Source organism: Sander vitreus, chromosome 14 (genome assembly GCF_031162955.1).
Source record: "Sander vitreus isolate 19-12246 chromosome 14, sanVit1, whole genome shotgun sequence".
Lineage (NCBI taxonomy): Eukaryota > Metazoa > Chordata > Actinopteri > Perciformes > Percidae > Sander > Sander vitreus.
This window is the reverse complement of record NC_135868.1, coordinates 16,641,103-16,657,592: the sequence shown is the minus strand read 5'-3', so window position 1 is coordinate 16,657,592 and position 16,490 is coordinate 16,641,103. Positions and strand designations below refer to the sequence as shown.

At 41.9% G+C, this 16,490-nt stretch overlaps 2 protein-coding genes and 1 long non-coding RNA gene across 6 annotated transcripts; 1 reads left to right on the top strand and 2 right to left on the bottom strand.

Annotated features, from left to right (window-relative positions):
• Positions 1-362: 362 nt before the first annotated feature.
• On the bottom strand, positions 363-9,924 carry sesn2 (sestrin 2). 3 transcript variants are annotated; one of them, XM_078268082.1, is made up of 12 exons: positions 9,227-9,924; positions 7,843-7,908; positions 7,049-7,237; positions 4,224-4,406; positions 3,547-3,774; positions 2,524-2,662; positions 2,316-2,431; positions 2,059-2,142; positions 1,399-1,505; positions 1,166-1,310; positions 990-1,014; positions 363-494 (listed from the first exon to the last, which is right to left on the bottom strand). In XM_078268082.1, exons 1-11 carry the CDS (start codon positions 9,566-9,568, stop codon positions 1,000-1,002), a joined length of 1,614 nt encoding a protein of 537 aa, XP_078124208.1. In that variant the 5' UTR covers positions 9,569-9,924; the 3' UTR covers positions 363-494; positions 990-999. The 3 variants fall into 3 exon arrangements, with proteins under 3 accessions (XP_078124208.1, XP_078124207.1, XP_078124209.1); XM_078268081.1 differs by lacking the exon at positions 990-1,014 and having other exon boundaries at positions 363-952; positions 9,227-9,922; XM_078268083.1 differs by lacking the exons at positions 990-1,014; positions 9,227-9,924 and adding an exon at positions 8,727-8,831 and having other exon boundaries at positions 363-952.
• LOC144529128 (uncharacterized) lies at positions 8,949-10,855 on the top strand. Its single transcript, XR_013502958.1, has 2 exons — positions 8,949-9,098; positions 9,187-10,855. It is a non-coding gene; the product is annotated as an uncharacterized LOC144529128 (long non-coding RNA).
• A 688-nt stretch (positions 10,856-11,543) lies between these two features.
• Positions 11,544-15,919, bottom strand: matn1 (matrilin 1). Of its 2 annotated transcripts, XM_078268084.1 has the most exons (9): positions 15,698-15,919; positions 14,220-14,404; positions 13,958-14,122; positions 13,649-13,871; positions 12,605-12,727; positions 12,331-12,503; positions 12,008-12,239; positions 11,758-11,910; positions 11,545-11,660 (listed from the first exon to the last, which is right to left on the bottom strand). In XM_078268084.1, the coding sequence occupies exons 1-9, from the start codon at positions 15,783-15,785 to the stop codon at positions 11,560-11,562; spliced, it is 1,443 nt and encodes a 480-aa protein (XP_078124210.1). In that variant the 5' UTR covers positions 15,786-15,919; the 3' UTR covers positions 11,545-11,559. The 2 variants fall into 2 exon arrangements, with proteins under 2 accessions (XP_078124211.1, XP_078124210.1); XM_078268085.1 differs by lacking the exon at positions 12,605-12,727 and having other exon boundaries at positions 11,544-11,660.
• Between the last annotated feature and the right edge of the window lie 571 nt (positions 15,920-16,490).

The window sequence follows — 16,490 nt, the reverse complement described above, 5'->3', positions numbered from 1 at the left end:
AAAACAATAGCGTGGCGTTTTAGAGCGCTTCCCTGGCATGTCACTTTTATTTCTCCATCTGATATCGGATCATGCACATTCAGCTGTAAGTTAATAAAGAGGAATTGGGTATTGTCACACTGTTACAATTCATCTCGAAGAGTGACTTCGCAAAGTGAACTGAAGTGACATTTCACATTTCTTTAAGTCTCGGTCTCCATCTTGTGGCGTGTCAATGGAACTCCTGCTGCATAACATCCAGAAGTGTCTGCGAGCTGTCCTTGAGTTTCTTGGATTATAAAATATAAAAAATGTAATGTTATGCAAGTCATGTTTTGTCGCATTGTTTTTGTTAGAAAATGATGTCAAGACACAACACACTGTTTTAATTTTGATGAAGTAACTTTTTTATTGTATACAAAAATACAAGTTATTTTTTTATTTTATGATCTCAGCCTCTGTGTGCTGCAGACAGAGGCCAAGGCCTGAGTAGTCATGATGTGGGGAACAGCAGTCTGTGGGTGACAGATAGTTAGCCTGAACAGAAATGTCAAATAATCACTGATCACATGATGATGATTCCATTCCTGGCATGTAGCATGTAGATATGTCTGTGTGTGACAGAAATGTGCAAGAACAACACTTCAGGCTCAAGTGGGGGAAACAAACCCTGATAAACTTCAGTGCAAAATAAGTAATAAACTTTAAATATCAGATATCCCAGTCGCAAAGCAGCATCAAAACATTAACACTGAAACATAAGATATGCATATACAAACATTCACTGTAGTGTGTGTGTGTGTGTGTGTGTGTGTGTGTGTGTGTGTGTGTGTGTTACGTCACAGCTGGCATGGCATCTGCAAAAAGATGTGTGTGTGAGAGAGTGTCATCTCATGTAGTGTGTGATGGCTCGTAAGGTATAAAGAAGGGCTGCTTGTAGCCGGGCTTCCATCACTATTAGGTTTGCATGAACCTGCAAAAAAAAAAAGAGAAAAAGGCATGTTAATTACCTTCAGGTTACTAGGTGAGCAAGTCCTGAATGAAAAAAAGAGAGGACACGCTGAAATGTCAAATATTCATTCTTTGTTGAGAAGGTACCAAAGAAGACTACGTGTTGAAATGTCAAATGATTCATTCTTTGTGGCTGAAGAGGCTGGGTCAGGTGCGTGTTTGAACTCATTCATACCTTTTCCGAGTGTCTGAAGTGTCTCCAGAAGGCATGGTAAATACGTGCTGTGGTCTGCTCGGGGTGACAAGCCATGGTTTTAACAAACACCTTCAGAGAACGCTCTAACAGCACATTCACACTGCCGTAGTCGTAATCATCGTAGCTGCACAAGTACAATGATAAAAAATTAGTTACACAGCAGAGACAAAATTCAACTTTAAATTTTGTTGTGCGTCATGGGTGTCACTGACCGTATCCCGTACAGACAGTGGATGTAGTTCCACAGAGCTTTTCTCAGAGTGTGAGTGTCCACACCTTCATGCATGGCCATCCTGTTGTAGGTCAAGTTGCTTACGACCTGCAAAAACACAGTTCATCCCATAATATGCTCAATCTCTGTTCAATATTTGGTCATATTTATTTCCCAGTGTGCCCTGCTGATCTCTTTGCTGGGTTGTGTAAGGTGTAGACAACTATGGATCTTCAATGACCCATCCCAACCATTTTTTTAGCTTGTGACCCCAAAGCAACAAGAGTAATTTTACCTTCTCAGATGGTGGAATATAAAAACTGTCCAGTTTTTCACTCATTGAACAACCCAAACATTAGAGAAAAGATCATTATGTTGCGATCCCCAGGTTAGGAACCACGGTTCTCCTATAAACATGTAGTCACCAACCACTTGCTTTCCTGACACCAAGTGGTTTCATTGCAAGTGTGTAAACAGGTATGTATGCCCACATTATCTCCTTCAGATCTTGGTTTTAGTTACATTGTGTAACACTTAAACTGCCTGGAGCAGATAAACCTGTCATGTTCTCCGCACAGCAGTCTTGTGTCAACAGTGCACTTTTTAGTCAGCTAATTGGTATTTATTAGTGTACTTCTACAAGGTTAAAAGGTGAGGGTACCTGGAATTTTTCATCCAGGAGCTGGCCCATGTCTGGCAGTAGTCTGTTGACCAGAGAGAAGCCGTGGTCCTCCCATGAATAGTCCTGCACACGTCAGACACCAACATCAACAAACCCAGGTCTATGCAACTTAACACAAGCACTTAACAGGCCCTTTATACTGTTAAAAGTATGGATAAATAATTTGGGAATGTGTCTCCTAATCTGTAAAAATATAACCAACTTGAACTTAAACAACCAGAAAGGCTCCAAACTACCTGGGCTCTCATGGTGGGTGGTGACTGCTCTCCTCTGGGGGCAAAGTCCTCATATCTGAACTCTGGCTCCTCCACCAGACGCAGCACCAGGTCAGGTGGTGCTCCCCGCACCACCGCTAAACAAACATGACAAAGAGGAAATAGTAAGTAAACAAATGTAAACCAAGTAAATGACGAGAGTGACGCATGGGATAAACAACGTTTGTACCGGTTGGAATGCTCTCGCTCCTCTCCCTCTCAAAGCGAGTAACCATCTCCTCCTGTGTGCACTCCTCCTCCTGCTGCTGCTGCTGCAGCTCCACCATCCTCTGCATCAAGACCTCAACCTCCATCACTCCGTCAACCAACTGGAGAAGATAAAAAGATAGTCGAGCTTAAAGCGCCCATATAATGCTCATTTTCAGGTTCATAATTGTATTTTAAGGTTGTACCAGAATAGGTTTACATGGTTTAATTTTCAAAAAACACCATATTTTTGTTGTACTGCACAGCTCTCTCTCACTGCTGCGGATCCTCTTTTCACCTGGTCTCTGTTTTAGCTACAGAGTGAGACCTTTTTTCTTCTTCTTCTTCTTCTGTACTATCTTTGATTGCACTCACACATGCGCAGTAGCTCAGATGTAGATCATGTCAGCTAGCTAGCTCCATAGACCGTAAAAGAAAGGCAGTCAGTTACAAGGCAGGATTAGCTGGGAGACTTCTAAATGAGGGTGCACATGTAAGTAGTTCTTTTGTAGATTATGGTGAACTTGTGTGTGTTGTAGCAGTACTTTGCTATTGAGAACGAGGTAGCATGCTATCGTTAGCATTAGCATGCTAACGCTACGAGCTAACGGTTGCGGTTAGCCAACTCATTGCCGATTTTGAACAGCTCACCCAGAGACTGAAGGCAGGACGCATTCAGAAACTGTATCTCACTCAAAACAGCATGGATGGATTTTTTTCAAAGTTTGTATGCGTGTGGAAGCACCAGAGACACAAAAGAACACCCCAAATCCAAGAAAATGTGTTTTTTTCATAATATGGGCACTTTAAGGAATATACTTAGAACTTTGTTTTTTTTAACACAGTAAATCAACAATATGAAGTATGCCTTGTCTTCTACTTTTACTTAACTGGTATGACTGGTGAAACAAAGCTGAAAAGTATCAAATACTACTGTACTTCTCCTGTTGACATTGTGAAGTTTAGACCTGTCAGACCTGAGGGGGAAAATTCCTGCTTAACTTACCTCTTGCCTGCCGTCCTCATGAGCAGGGCTATGAGGGCTATGAGGGCAACGAGGAAGGTGACTGGGTGATGGGAGTTGGAAGGTATAACCTCCAATGTGGTCGGGTTCAGGGTTTAAGCTGCAGCCCCACACAAAAGAGCAGAGTGAGTGAGCATGTGCCATCAGGACCACAGCATGGATGAGTTCAGCGAATGACCAGCGAGGCTCTGCTCCGGGACACACCAGCTCCTGCAGGGCAGAGTGGCAGGTGTTGGGTAACTAATATAAGATGGTGAACATTATAAACATTATAACTGTTAAACACCACCACTGTCATGCTGATGTTAGCATTTAGCTGTGCACCGCTGTGACCTACATTACAGCCTCACAAAGCCGCTAGCATGGCTGTAGACTCTTACTGTTGTTAAGTTGCAACCAAATACAAAGACGGATAAAACTACATGAACACCTGACAATATGGTGCAATTCAACATGAAAAAACACAAAGGAAAGCCTCAAATTGCATCACAAAAGTTGAATTACAGTAGAATACATATATACATATAGTGAGCGAGTAATTTCAGATACAGCCGAAGTCAAAAATCCAATGTATTAAATCGTATTACTAGTATATGATGAAAATCTCGGAGCAAAAGAAAGAGTGAGTGAGTGAGTGAGTGAGTGAGTGAGTGTCTGACCTGTATGTGCTGCTGGGTGATGAGCCAGGGTCTGTGTGCCAGCAGCTTGTTGAGTGTTTGCAGGCTGCGGAGTTTGGTGGGCGCATGCTCGAGGCCGCTCAGCCAGCTCTCCTCCCCTCCAGCCTCTAGAAAGCCTGCGCTGTGCTGCTGCACCTGGTACGAGCACTGGTGTCGAGCTGCAGCCTGTGGAACATAATCAAACATGGTACACCATACATTAAAAACAAAGCTCAATCAGTGGTCTGTGTATAGCAACTACTACATAATGCATAAGAACTGCCCATGCTCATTAATATAAAAACAGGCACAGAGGTTAAAGCAACACAACTAAATCTCTCCACCAGTAGATCATTTTGAGTCTAATGACTGGCATTTCTGAAGTGAAAGGGCGGCTAATGTGAGGAATATATGAGTGATGAGAGTCATTAAATGTTTATGAGAGGATAGCAGTCTTTGGCAGACCCTGTTAGTGGCTCGCTATGATACAGTAGCTTGTTAACCCTCAAGCAGAGAATGACCTGCCAACTAAGTTCGTTTTGCATCAGTCATCTTTCTCCTTAGTAAAAGAGGTTTTTAGGTTCCTACAACCTAAAAATATCTTATTTCCTGACTTTTCTATCACTTTCTAAATTTGCATTGTTGTCCAATGGTCAACAGTAACCACTGTATCCTTAAATGTAGCTACAACTATTCATTGGGACAGCTACAGAATTATTTTTTATACATTTTAGTTCCTTAAATGGTCCTGTTTCGACAGCAAAGAGACATGCCTTGAATGTATTGACATCATATTTTTTTTAGAATTTGACTACTTTATTATAACTTGTCTATGTCTTTACAGCAAAACTTTTAGATCCTTTATATATATCAGAGTAAGTCTCACTTCAGTAGTATCAGTCAGTACTCAGATAACTCAATTTTAGCCATTCTTTTAATGGACACTGAAACACTGATAAGGCAAAAGATGTAATTTCCCCTTGGGCATCAATAAAGTATGTCTTCTTCTTCTTCTTCTTCTTCTTCTTCAATAACCTGAGACACAGTTCCAAGGTGGCGCATCATAATAATATAGCATATAAACATCTGGCTCAAGGTGTGTAGAAAGTTATAGTGTAAAATGTCTTTAAAAATAAGAGAATAAACAGTTTAACATATTTAGCTTTAACAATTGTCTGTCAAGTGTTTTCACAGCTCCAGCAAAAAAAAAAAAAGAACAACAAGTTTGATTATGGTTCATTAAGGATCAAGGGCTGACAATAATCATTACGGTCAGTGTTTGCTACAGTAACTGGCACACATAAATCGAACTTACAGCGTAGCTCCATTAATGTTAATAGCTGCAGCTGTTTGCACCCAGCTATGGCACTGTGAGAGGTTCTGCTGGAAATATAGAAAAGCTGAAGTGTAGTGAAGTGGCTTCACTAAAAGGGCTGCTTCAGCCCATGAACCTGTCTAAAGGCATTTATTAAACGGTCACTACAGCTGAACTGACAGGGACTGTAAAAGCAGTCGGCTGCAGTGGAAACAGCATTACAGCAATATTAATATAACTGTATAACTGCAATACTGGTTTTGTCCAACTACTAGTGGAGGCAGGAAAAATGGTATCCCCATAAAGCCAAAATCAATACAGTAGGTGTGTGTGTAAACAGAAAGAAAAACACTTTGGCACATTTGACTTGGTCACAAAATGTGAAAATAATAGCTGCAGAGTCTGCCATTACTTTGAATGTTTAGGCTATTAGTTGTGCAATATCTAGTCGGAGCATTGAAAGGATAGACTCACACTTCCTGTGGCCTTTCACAGACCAATTATAGGCTTTAGAGCATTTATAGCTGTTCTCATTGCTGCCTCATTTTACACAAAAATAATAGAATATAGATGCAAATAAAAACACAAGACAAACACAGAATTGCTACCGCTTAAACACTTATCATAGGCTTATGAATTAGATCAGAAAGTAATCACTTTTTTGACGTTCTGATTTAACCTGCAGTGTCACTTCTTGCAGCATTTAGCTCGGCACACCCTATTGGGAAATCTAACCAACAACAATATAATCTGTTTATAGTAAAAGGACAATTTTAGAGTGCACTAATATTACTTTGATTTACCTATATTTATTAACATAACCCTATAATGGTTGAGTGTAGATCTAAAATACATTGTAAACAGCAAATAGAGCAATATACCAATCAATGCAACAACATACAGTACCTGCATCTCATTCGGGACTCTCTACCGTTTCGTTTTGTTGACTTACCGAGCTTAGTTACAATTCTTTACAAGCTATCCAGCTATGGTTGGTTAAAAAATGACTACAATCTCATTGTGAGCTGATTGTGTGGTTACATTTAGGAAGACATGCTATGGCCAAATGTCCTCTATTCATGCACTCAGAAAATAGACCATCTATTAATATCAGAGATTTTGCCAACCTCAGTATTTTCATTAATTAAAATGTGCTGCTCCTACAAATTTGATGCATTACCATTTATTATATTCTGCTGTAGTGTACTTTTGTCATGTATGTTGGTCTTACAGGGAGAACCAAGAAATTGAGTCATCAAACAACCTGAACTACTCAAGCTCGCATTCCTCGCATGGAACCCTTTGGAAAATGCGGACTCAATTTTATATTCAGTTGACTGCAAAATAGTCAACAGCATTTTTGGATCTTGATTTGAAGCGTTTTTCTATTGTGTCTCTTTAAGATAAAAGGTAACGTTTTACATTCAGGAGTGTACATGAGGCTCTTACTGGCGTTGCTCTGAGAGCTCTGATAAGTGTCACTAGTAACAATCATATATTGTGGTTTTCTTACCATAACAGCAATGTAATGTCTCCAGTGACGGGGCAAGGGACCGTCCATCTCTAACAAAGCATGCTGGGTCCTCAGGAAGCAGCTGAGGTAGGCAGGGTGCAACGCCATCACCATGGTGATGTGGTCCACACGACCCAATGAAAGGAAAGATTCGATAAGGATGTCCTGGTCTGGCCCTTGTTTCAATATCTGAAGAGAAAAAACAAGACAAAATACATGTTCAAAATTGACAACTGTAAAACGTTTCTCTTACAGACGGAAATAAGCCGCCTAGAAGACAGTGAGTCAGATATGAAATCAGCATCTTTAGTCATCAGCTTTTGCAACATATCTTGGCATTTGCTTCTCTCTATGACATGAAGCAACCATTGACTGTAATTATTAATATTAACAGTCTTATTAACAGGCAACAGGCACTTCAGTATTGCGGCAGAATAGTTAGCTACACTGCTTATACTTGCACTGATTTGACTGTTGATCATGATGCCAGCCTGCAATAAACAGGCCAGCTGTGAGCCACACTGAAATCCACTTGTGAAACAACATCTCTAATATGAATAGTTTTAACAATAAATATATGGTTAAAAAAAAAAATAATAATAATAATAATAATCTGGTGATACACTGCCCCATGACTCATGGGACTTCTTTTTGAATTTCACACTTCAAAACATTTTACAAACATAAATCTGGAAGACAATTTAAACAAGTGTTTTCATTTGGAAATCAAATGTAACAGTTGATATCTTTATTAATGGAGCAAATATATGTACTTTCAAAAACAAGCCACACACCTCTTTTGCAGGAATAAAGGAGCTTGGACCTGAGGCCAGAGCTCGAGGTACTTCAACTCCTTGTTCCTAAGAAGGAAGACACTGAGGGTTAAGTTAATTATACAGTGGAATGATGACTAATTTAATTTCTGAACAATCTGACAATTATCTTCTTGATTAATCACTTGAACTACTGTATTCAATGTTAGAAAATAGTGAAAAATGCTGATCACAATTTCCCAAAGCTTAGGATAATGTTATCAAATTGCTTGATTGGTCTGATCAATAGTACAAAAGGTAAATGTATGGAGTTTACTATCACAAGAGACAAAGAAACGCAGCTAAATCTCACAACTGAGAAGCTGGAACTACCGAGTGTTTGGCATTTTTGCTTGAAAAATAACAAACAAATCAATCATCAAAATAGTCCCTGATTGTTTATCGACAAATCAATTAATTGACTTATTGTTTGAGCTTTACATTGAAATGTCTAAAATCGTATACATTACGTCATATCAAAGTTTTTTTTTTTTTTTTTTTAAAAGAGTTTTGAGCAAACAACTAAAAGGTTGGACTGTTAATGAATCAACAGTACGTGTTCCCTTTTTTTAAACACTTCGGAATAGGAGTTATTGCCAAGTAACACTTGCAAGGAATGTGCCTTGGTGACTGGTGCATACATAAAGGTATTAAAAACAACAAAGCAAAGTACTGCAACAGAGAACAACATAAATATAGAATCAGAATAATAATACGGACGACATACATATAATAAAGACCATTTAAAGATAAATGAGAAAATCTGCACACAGTTTCAACCTTAACTAGTACTAACTGGAGAGCCTGTTTCATAACTCGCAGGCAGTTCATAAAATCTGTAACCAAACCAGGCGTTATAAACTCACAGACATCATTGGAAGGCCCGGCAGAAGAATACCGCAAGTCTACGCTCGTTACTTCCAACTGAGAAGACACATGAACTGAAAATGCGTCAAACGCAGTCTGACTTTATTTCTAGAAGCTACAGTAGGTTGTGAAAAGTGTCGGGGGTGTGTCTGATGTGTTTTTCAGGGAACCGGGAGGGGGGAGTGTCCGGCCTGCTTGTTGTTTGTGCACAGTCACACAGCAGCACAGTCTTGCATCACCTCAGTTCAACGTCTGATGAAATATCCAGCAATCTGATAGAAAGTGGTAATCAGCTGATAAACTGTGACTGACCAGCTTCAAAGTTACCATACGACTATTAATCAATCATTCACGTAATCTTGGAATTAATGGTAAGAAGCAATTAAGCAATATTTGTGGCTGGGAATTTGTGCCCCATTGTGGTTTAATTATTGTGTCTCCCTCTGGTCTACTCTGCAGACATTATGAAACAGAAAACTCAATAATATGGCAACATTACCTGTGCGGTTCGCAGCAGCTCGGTTGCTCTCCCCCGAACCTCCTGCAGTGGACACGACCGGGACAGCCGAAGCAGATGTAGAAGTGTCTGTTTACTCAGCTGTGCCGAACCGGGCCGGTCCAGTTCTAAACACACCAGAACCCCTCGGCTGAGCTCCTCCAGAGCCGCTGCTCGCTCCTCTTCGTCTCTGCTGCACAGCCGTGCTAAGCTTTTGTCAGTCGGGTCAACATCGGACTCTGACTCGGACCGGTGGCGACGTGAGCGGCCAGAACTGGACCCTCGTCCTGGTGTGCTTTCTCCGTTAGCATGGCAGGTAAAGCCTGCCGCAGGATTACTGGCCATCTCTTGTACTGGTCCCGAAGCACATCGGAGTGACTCCTGAAGTACCTGGGTTGAGCTACCTAACGTTCCCGCTAGCTACTGTTAGCAGAAGTATTGGCCTAACCTTAAACGTTCGCTTGATGCAAACGTTGGTTTTCTTAAGTGCCGGATACAGGAGATGTCAGTTGTTGTGTTTCACCAATCATGAACGCAGACGGACCACCTTCAAAGGTCTCTAAACATACCCGGCTGCCTGACTGTAAAAACGGTCTACCGGTTATTGTTGTTGGCTCGCTAAGCTAGTTTCGTTCAGCTCTCCTGAGTTCCGGAGGTTTTTTTTTCCCTCTTATGCAACGTCATTGTGACGTGACTGAAAACGTTCACTAATGAACTGCACTTCACTTCATTATACTGCACTACTGCATTACTTAAAAAAAAAAATCTATTTCTGCACCATTAAACTAACCTTTTCAATTATTTATGTATTATGAGGAGTGTGCTGGTTTCTGGCATACACTTCAATAATTTGTTGCGGATTTAACTGGTTTTGTTTAGTTTTTTTGTGAACTGTGGCCTTCTGCATTTAAATGCTTGAGTTAAATGTTACTAAATGCTATGCTAAAACTAATAGATTACTAATTGTAACTAATAAATACAATAATGAAAATATATAAAACCTGTACATAAACCTGTTTGCAGTTTTCAAAAAAAAAAATACTAGTTTAAATGACTACTACTACTACCAGTTTACTGTAGCAAAGGTAGTATTGCCCATTAATCTTTTAATTGATCAATTATTATGTAGTCAATAAAAATGTCAACACTAATGAAAAATGCCCATCATACTTAGCAGAGCCTAAGGCAATGTCTTAACTTGGCAAGTTTACTGTTTACATTACTTCCATGGCTGCACTCTAATGCAGGAGTAAACCTTTTCTTGACAGGGAACCCCAAAAAATCACACTAGAGTATGGATCCTACTTTGTTTGGTCCTGATCACTGTCATCTAGGATGAATTGTACTACTTCAAAGACCCTATGCAGAATTGTTAAAGTTTTGGAGATCTTTGGGTTCACTATTTTACTGGAAATACCTGTTAAGCCCTTGTGGTCCTTGGAGCCCAGATTTTGGAGCCATTGGAATATTCTGTTAAATTGTTATATTATTTATATTTAATTAACTAAAACTGTGTAAAAGTGACAATTGCTTTGTGTCTGTGATTGCATACAATAGTTTCACAATTTATAATATTTACTTCCTGAATCACCTTTATTTAGGAAAATAAAAAACATCAATGGTGTACCCTTATTATCAGACATATATCTTATATTAATTTACCTGTATATATATATATTTATACCATATATAATATATGATAGGTGTGGGGCTAAGAGAAGAAAGTTGAAGCCTTAAGATATGAGAGAAGAGATAGGAAAAAGACATAGAAACAGACAAACAAGTGAGGGTGTGCTGCTCCGTTTAGAGACACAGACTGTGGGGTTTGGGTAAATTCAACATTGTGGCAGCAACAAAGGAAAACCCTTCAGTGTACCGTTACCGTTTCCCTATGAGGGAAGACTTTTATTAACAAACACACAGGCTGTCTATAGAAGATGACCTTCAGAGCACACCCAAAGGCATGGTCCCCATGGCAACCGGTGCTTCGTGTCCCAGGAGACCCACGGGTGGAAGAGGTAAGACCGAGAGAGGAGGGGGCAGAGCTCAGGATACAAGCAGAGGTCAGGGTTCACACACACGGGTTCCTCCTTAGTATTTTACAGGAAGTAACATTTGTTTGTGTGTGTTTGTGTGTGTACGTGGGTGTGTGCGGATGTATATGAAAGAGTGCGATGTGAGTCCTCAGACGATCTTGTTCTCCAGCAAGGCGATCCTCTTCGACATACTGTCTAGTAAGATTTTTGTCAAGGACAGCAATTTTGGAGAAAAACAAGACAGAAAATATGATAACAACATTAAAGCGATCTCTCCCAACATCATATTCTCACACCGTTTTACCCGTTGTAAAGGATATATTTTTTTGTTAGTGCCTGTAGGGCCTCTTCTACTTTCTTTTGGAACTTTATGAGGGAGTCGCATTCGCAGGGGTCCTCCTCTGTGGAAACAGAAAGCACAAGTTCTGAGTTATTGTACCAGTATGTGTAGTGAAATAACACAAGTATTAATGTTTGTATATAATCATGATGTGTGACCTTGACAGATGTTAATCTGCAGCTTCTTGGCGATCTGGGTCATAGCCTTGAAGTCAGCAGTGTAAAAGTAGTGCTCTCCAGTGGGCTCAGAGGCAATTTCTTTCAGCTCATCCTCCACTGCGTTGCCCACTCCAACAGCGTACATCTTGAAACCTGTAACATAAACATACACAGGTTTCCTTCATCTGACTGGTAAAAGTAGGCTTTGTATGCTTATACTACACCCATGCATTAAGAAGTAATCTCTCACCATGCTCCTTGGCCTTCTTGGCGGCATCTCCGATGTAGTCCTGGCTGCGTCCGTCGGTGAAGACGATGCCCACCTTGGCTACTCCAGGCCGGGCGCCCTGACCGGCACTGAAGCTGTTGTCTGTCAGATAGTGGAGAGCCTGGCCTGTCATGGTTCCCCTCTCCATGTAGGCCATCTTCTTCACAGCGTCCTTCAGGTCTTTCTTGTTGTTGAAGCGGCCCAGGGGGAACTCCTGCGGGAGGGAGACGAAAACATGATGTTGATACAGTAGAGAAGGAGGTCGATAATGAGGTGATACTAAAATGCCAAACACAGACACGTGCCTGTTTGACTGAGCTGGAGTACTGAACCAGTCCAACGTGAGCCTTGCTCTCAGAAACATCCAGTTTGTCGACGATCTGGTTGATCCACTTCTTGACCAGCTCAAAGTTCTCAGGACGCACGCTCTTAGAGCCATCGATCAGGAACACCACATCTGTCGCAGAGTTGCTGCAAGCTGGTAATGTCAGACACACAACGGGGCACGTTACTCTGGTAGCACAGTGGTCACGCTTGGACAAATACTTTCATACACACACACAACACACACGCACTCACCACTGCAGCTGCGACCATTGTCCATGAGGGTAAAGCCATCTTTGCAGGCACACTTGAATGATCCGGGGGAGCTGATGCATACCTGCTCACAGTCATGATCCCCGGTGGCACACAGGTCCGACACTGTGTGTGTGTGTGTGCGTGCAGAACACACAGTAGAATATATGTTGAGGCACACAGACACACACAGAGGTGGGGCGGGGGTCAGGTGGGGGGGTTTGGAGTTAGGAGGAGAGAATGAAACTATGTCAGTTTGAAAACGGGAAAATCTAGCATTAATTTTTAAGGATCCACTGGGACCTGCAGCCAACAGTTTTGAATATGCGTGGATGATGCACAAATCCAGTGGATCTTTAAAAACAAACAGGTGGAAAAGATTGGAGTTGCCTTAAATACACAAGATCCGTTTGTCTGTTTTCTAAATGTGAGGCACAGGCTCGTCCAATAACAATCCAACACTGCAATCATGCAGCTCTGCCCTTGGACGAAACATCTGCAGCGAGAGTGGCTGCTGCAAAGTAAGTGGCAGGCAGCAGTCAACACTGTCGCAGACTGGGAGAGCCAAAGGGCATCGCTAATTAGAAGTTTAATGATTGTCACTAATGGATCGGTAATTACAGAGAGAGTCTCGCCTCTCAGTTATGTGAGAGTTGACTGAAGAACAGGAGCAAATTTACTTCCTTTAAGGTTGTTCCTGCCCTAATGCCCTCGTGCAGTGGGAGTGTTGATAATGACTTTGAACGGTTAAATTCATATGCTGTAGTCGTGTTGAGGACAAAAGGAGGGAACAACATATAGGAATGAAAAGATGACAGTCCTGACACCTTACCCTCAGTATAGGGCGGCCAGCAGACAGCTCTCTCCACAGTGATGAGTGAGTGATGATGATGATGACCCGTCCTGACAGTAATTCTTTTCAACCCTCTTTGTCTATTTCCATCACTCACGACTATAATCCCTCTTTTCTGCATGTGTCCCTCTAATTTGAAACAATAAAACCCTCCTCTTTCCTTCTTCTTCTCCCACTTCCTCCTCCCATCTTACCACAGAAGGCCTCCTTGAACTTCTTGGTGAGCTTCTCGATGACGCTGTAGCTCTCCACGTAGTCCACGTGGTCATCCAGAGAATCACTGGCCATCTGCTTCAGAGTGCTCATGTCCACACGTCCCACACCGATGGCGAAAATCTCAATACCGGCATCCCGTGCACGTTGAGCCACATCTTTCACGTTATCCTGGGGACGCCCGTCTGTCACAATAATGGCAACCTACGAAGAACGAGGAGCAAAATTAGAAAAAACATTATGATCATAATGATGGAATATATTGATCTGCATGTAAATGTGTGTCTGACCTTGCTGATATCAGGAGATTTGACACGAGCGCCCTCGCCCTCACTGAAGGCCACATTCAGGGCAAACTGGATGGCCAGACCAGTCATTGTTCCAGTGGACAGGGGCTCGATCTTGGTCACAGCCTTAATTAGCCCGGCTTTGGCGCGGTGTGTCTTCAGAGACACCTGCAGTTGCATGATAGCAAGGTCAGTAATGTTAAATAGTTTAACCAATCAATAAAAACTTTGCTCAGTGCTAGTTTAGGCTAGCTGAGCACCATACCTCGTTCTTGACGCGGCTGGCGTAGTTGACAACTCCCACACGGGTGGCATTGGGTCCAACATCCAGCCCCTCGATGACCTTAGCCAGGAAGACCTTGACCTGCTCAAACTCGGAAGGGCGAACGCTCCGACTGCTGTCGATGATGAACACAATGTCTGTGGGACGGGTTTTGCACAAACCTGCCGCTACACATGAAAGGACAGAAAGGAGATTATGATGTATTCATTTCTTTGGGGGGGGGGGGGGAGGAGCATGGGGAGAACGGAGGTATTGAGAGGAGAAGGGAGGGGATAGAGGCTGGTGAGAAAGTGGGAGGAAACAGAAAAACAGGATGCAGGGAGGCAACGGGTAGAGAGTGGCAAGGGTGGAGGGAGAGATGGAGAAATACTTGGCAAAAAAACCCCAAAGATGAAGGACAGAGAAAGATCAAATGAGAAGACGCCTGCTTTAAATATATTAAAAATGACCTCTTAGATCATTTTATTAATTAATTAGTATTAAAATGACAATTGAACAAAATCAGGAAGAGGGTAAGATGTGGTTGAAAGCTCAGAAAAAAAGTGTATCTTGAGATAAGATTTTCATTATATTGAAAACATTTCTGCTGAAAAAGCTGTAACTGTTCAGCTGTAACTGTAGCTGCAAACACCCGATGGAGCTACCTTATGTGTGTGCGCCAAATACAGAAAACTGTTTTTGTGATAGTGTCTGGTAGTAGTAATAATAGTAATAAAGCTGTTTGCATCAGGGAGGATGTGTTGGATTGTCAGTGAGGGTCTAGGCATTTTAGGCGTTGTTAAATTAATCACTGAAACGTCCAGTGTTTGTTTAACATCACTGATCTCCCTTCTCACCCTTCACATCTCTCCCTCCCTTCAGTTTTTCATCCCACCAACTTCTACATCACACACATCTGCACAGCGTACCAACTGCCACACACCATCCTGAAACAGTCATCCAAACTGTGCACGTACACCATCCAACCACCAGCAACAACACAATAACCACTGCTGTCTTGAACACTGGCTGACTAATCACTCCAAATCAATAAATGCCCAAAGACACTGAAAAATATATAAATAATATAACTGTGGAATTTTATTCTTTTGCAATTATCCAGACCAATTTCAATGCAAAATATGATTAAGCTAAATAAATACTTGACTTTTTCCATTCCTCTGCTTCAATTCTGTTACCTCTGGGAATTTATAAAACTCTACAGCGATGTAACACATCATACCGTTATACCGATTTATAGAAAAACTAAAGTCAGACTCTATTCCTAAAATGCTGTTACCTATGTATAAAGTCAAGTATTTTCTTAGCTTAATCATGTTATAATGTCTATTTATGAGGTTTTGGTCCTCTGAATAATTTGTTTTAAGGATAAGGAGTGAAAACCAGTGTTAAGTCAGGTATCACACCATCAGAGATCTGGAGTTAGAATCAACTTTAAGGGTAAAGGTCATCATTCTTACCCATGGCAGCGGCCGTGCGGACGTCCACGGTGGCCTGAGCCCCTATGAGGCTGAGCAGCAGCAGGAACAACATCGGGGTTGGTGTCATGGTGACAGCGTCCGAGGGGTGACAAGTAAACGCAGGAGTCTGAGCGTGTCCGCAGACTGTCCTAGAGTGAGAAGCAAGAAAGGAGACAGAGCAGGGCGAAGGGAGTTCCAGGCGAGGGGGATGGCCACAAAGTGAGACTGAGTGACTCTGAGCTGCAGGTTATCAATGCAAGTGCTTCACACACTCAGCCCATAGACACCCCCCCTCTATAGCTGCAGTAAGTGTGTGTAAAAGTGTGTGTGTGCTTGGGTAAAAAAGGGAAATACCTGCTCTGGGAGGACCTAAAATGGTGGGAAGGGAAAGACAAACACACCTTGATATGGTTAGGATGGACAGGTATATGTGTGTGTGTGTGTGTGTGTGTGTGTGTGTGTGTGTGTGTGTGTGTGTGTGTGTGTGTGTGTGTGTGTGTTCACTCAAGTACCTGAGCATGTACAGTGAGTGTGAGTGTTAGTGTGTTTGTGTGTGAGTGTGTGTGTTTTGTGTGTGTTCGCTCAAGTACCTGAGCATGTACAGTGTGTGTGTGTGTGTGTGTGTGTGTGTGTGTGTGTGTGTGTGTGTGTGTGTGTGTGGCTGGGGGTACAGGAGCGGCTGGGGTTTGGTGCAGACTGTGCGCCAATGCAGCCGCCCCAGGTTGGATTTGGCCAAAGCTCAAATAAACACCAACATGAATTCCTCTTTTCTCCCCGTGTTCCCTCGTATAGC

Coding starts and splice junctions, on each gene's coding strand:
- matn1 (XM_078268084.1), bottom strand. CDS start 15,785: ATGACACCAACCCCGATGTTGTTCCTGCTGCTGCTCAGCCTCATAGGG. Junction 12,240..12,330: donor ACTCCAGCTCAGTCAAACAG/GCACGTGTCTGT, acceptor TCCCTCCCGCAG/GAGTTCCCCCTGGGCCGCTT. Junction 11,661..11,757: donor GCAGATTAACATCTGTCAAG/GTCACACATCAT, acceptor CTGTTTCCACAG/AGGAGGACCCCTGCGAATGC.
- sesn2 (XM_078268081.1), bottom strand. CDS start 9,568: ATGGCCAGTAATCCTGCGGCAGGCTTTACCTGCCATGCTAACGGAGAA. Junction 4,407..7,048: donor GACATTACATTGCTGTTATG/GTAAGAAAACCA, acceptor TATGTTCCACAG/GCTGCAGCTCGACACCAGTG. Junction 3,775..4,223: donor TCACCCAGCAGCACATACAG/GTCAGACACTCA, acceptor TCTGCCCTGCAG/GAGCTGGTGTGTCCCGGAGC.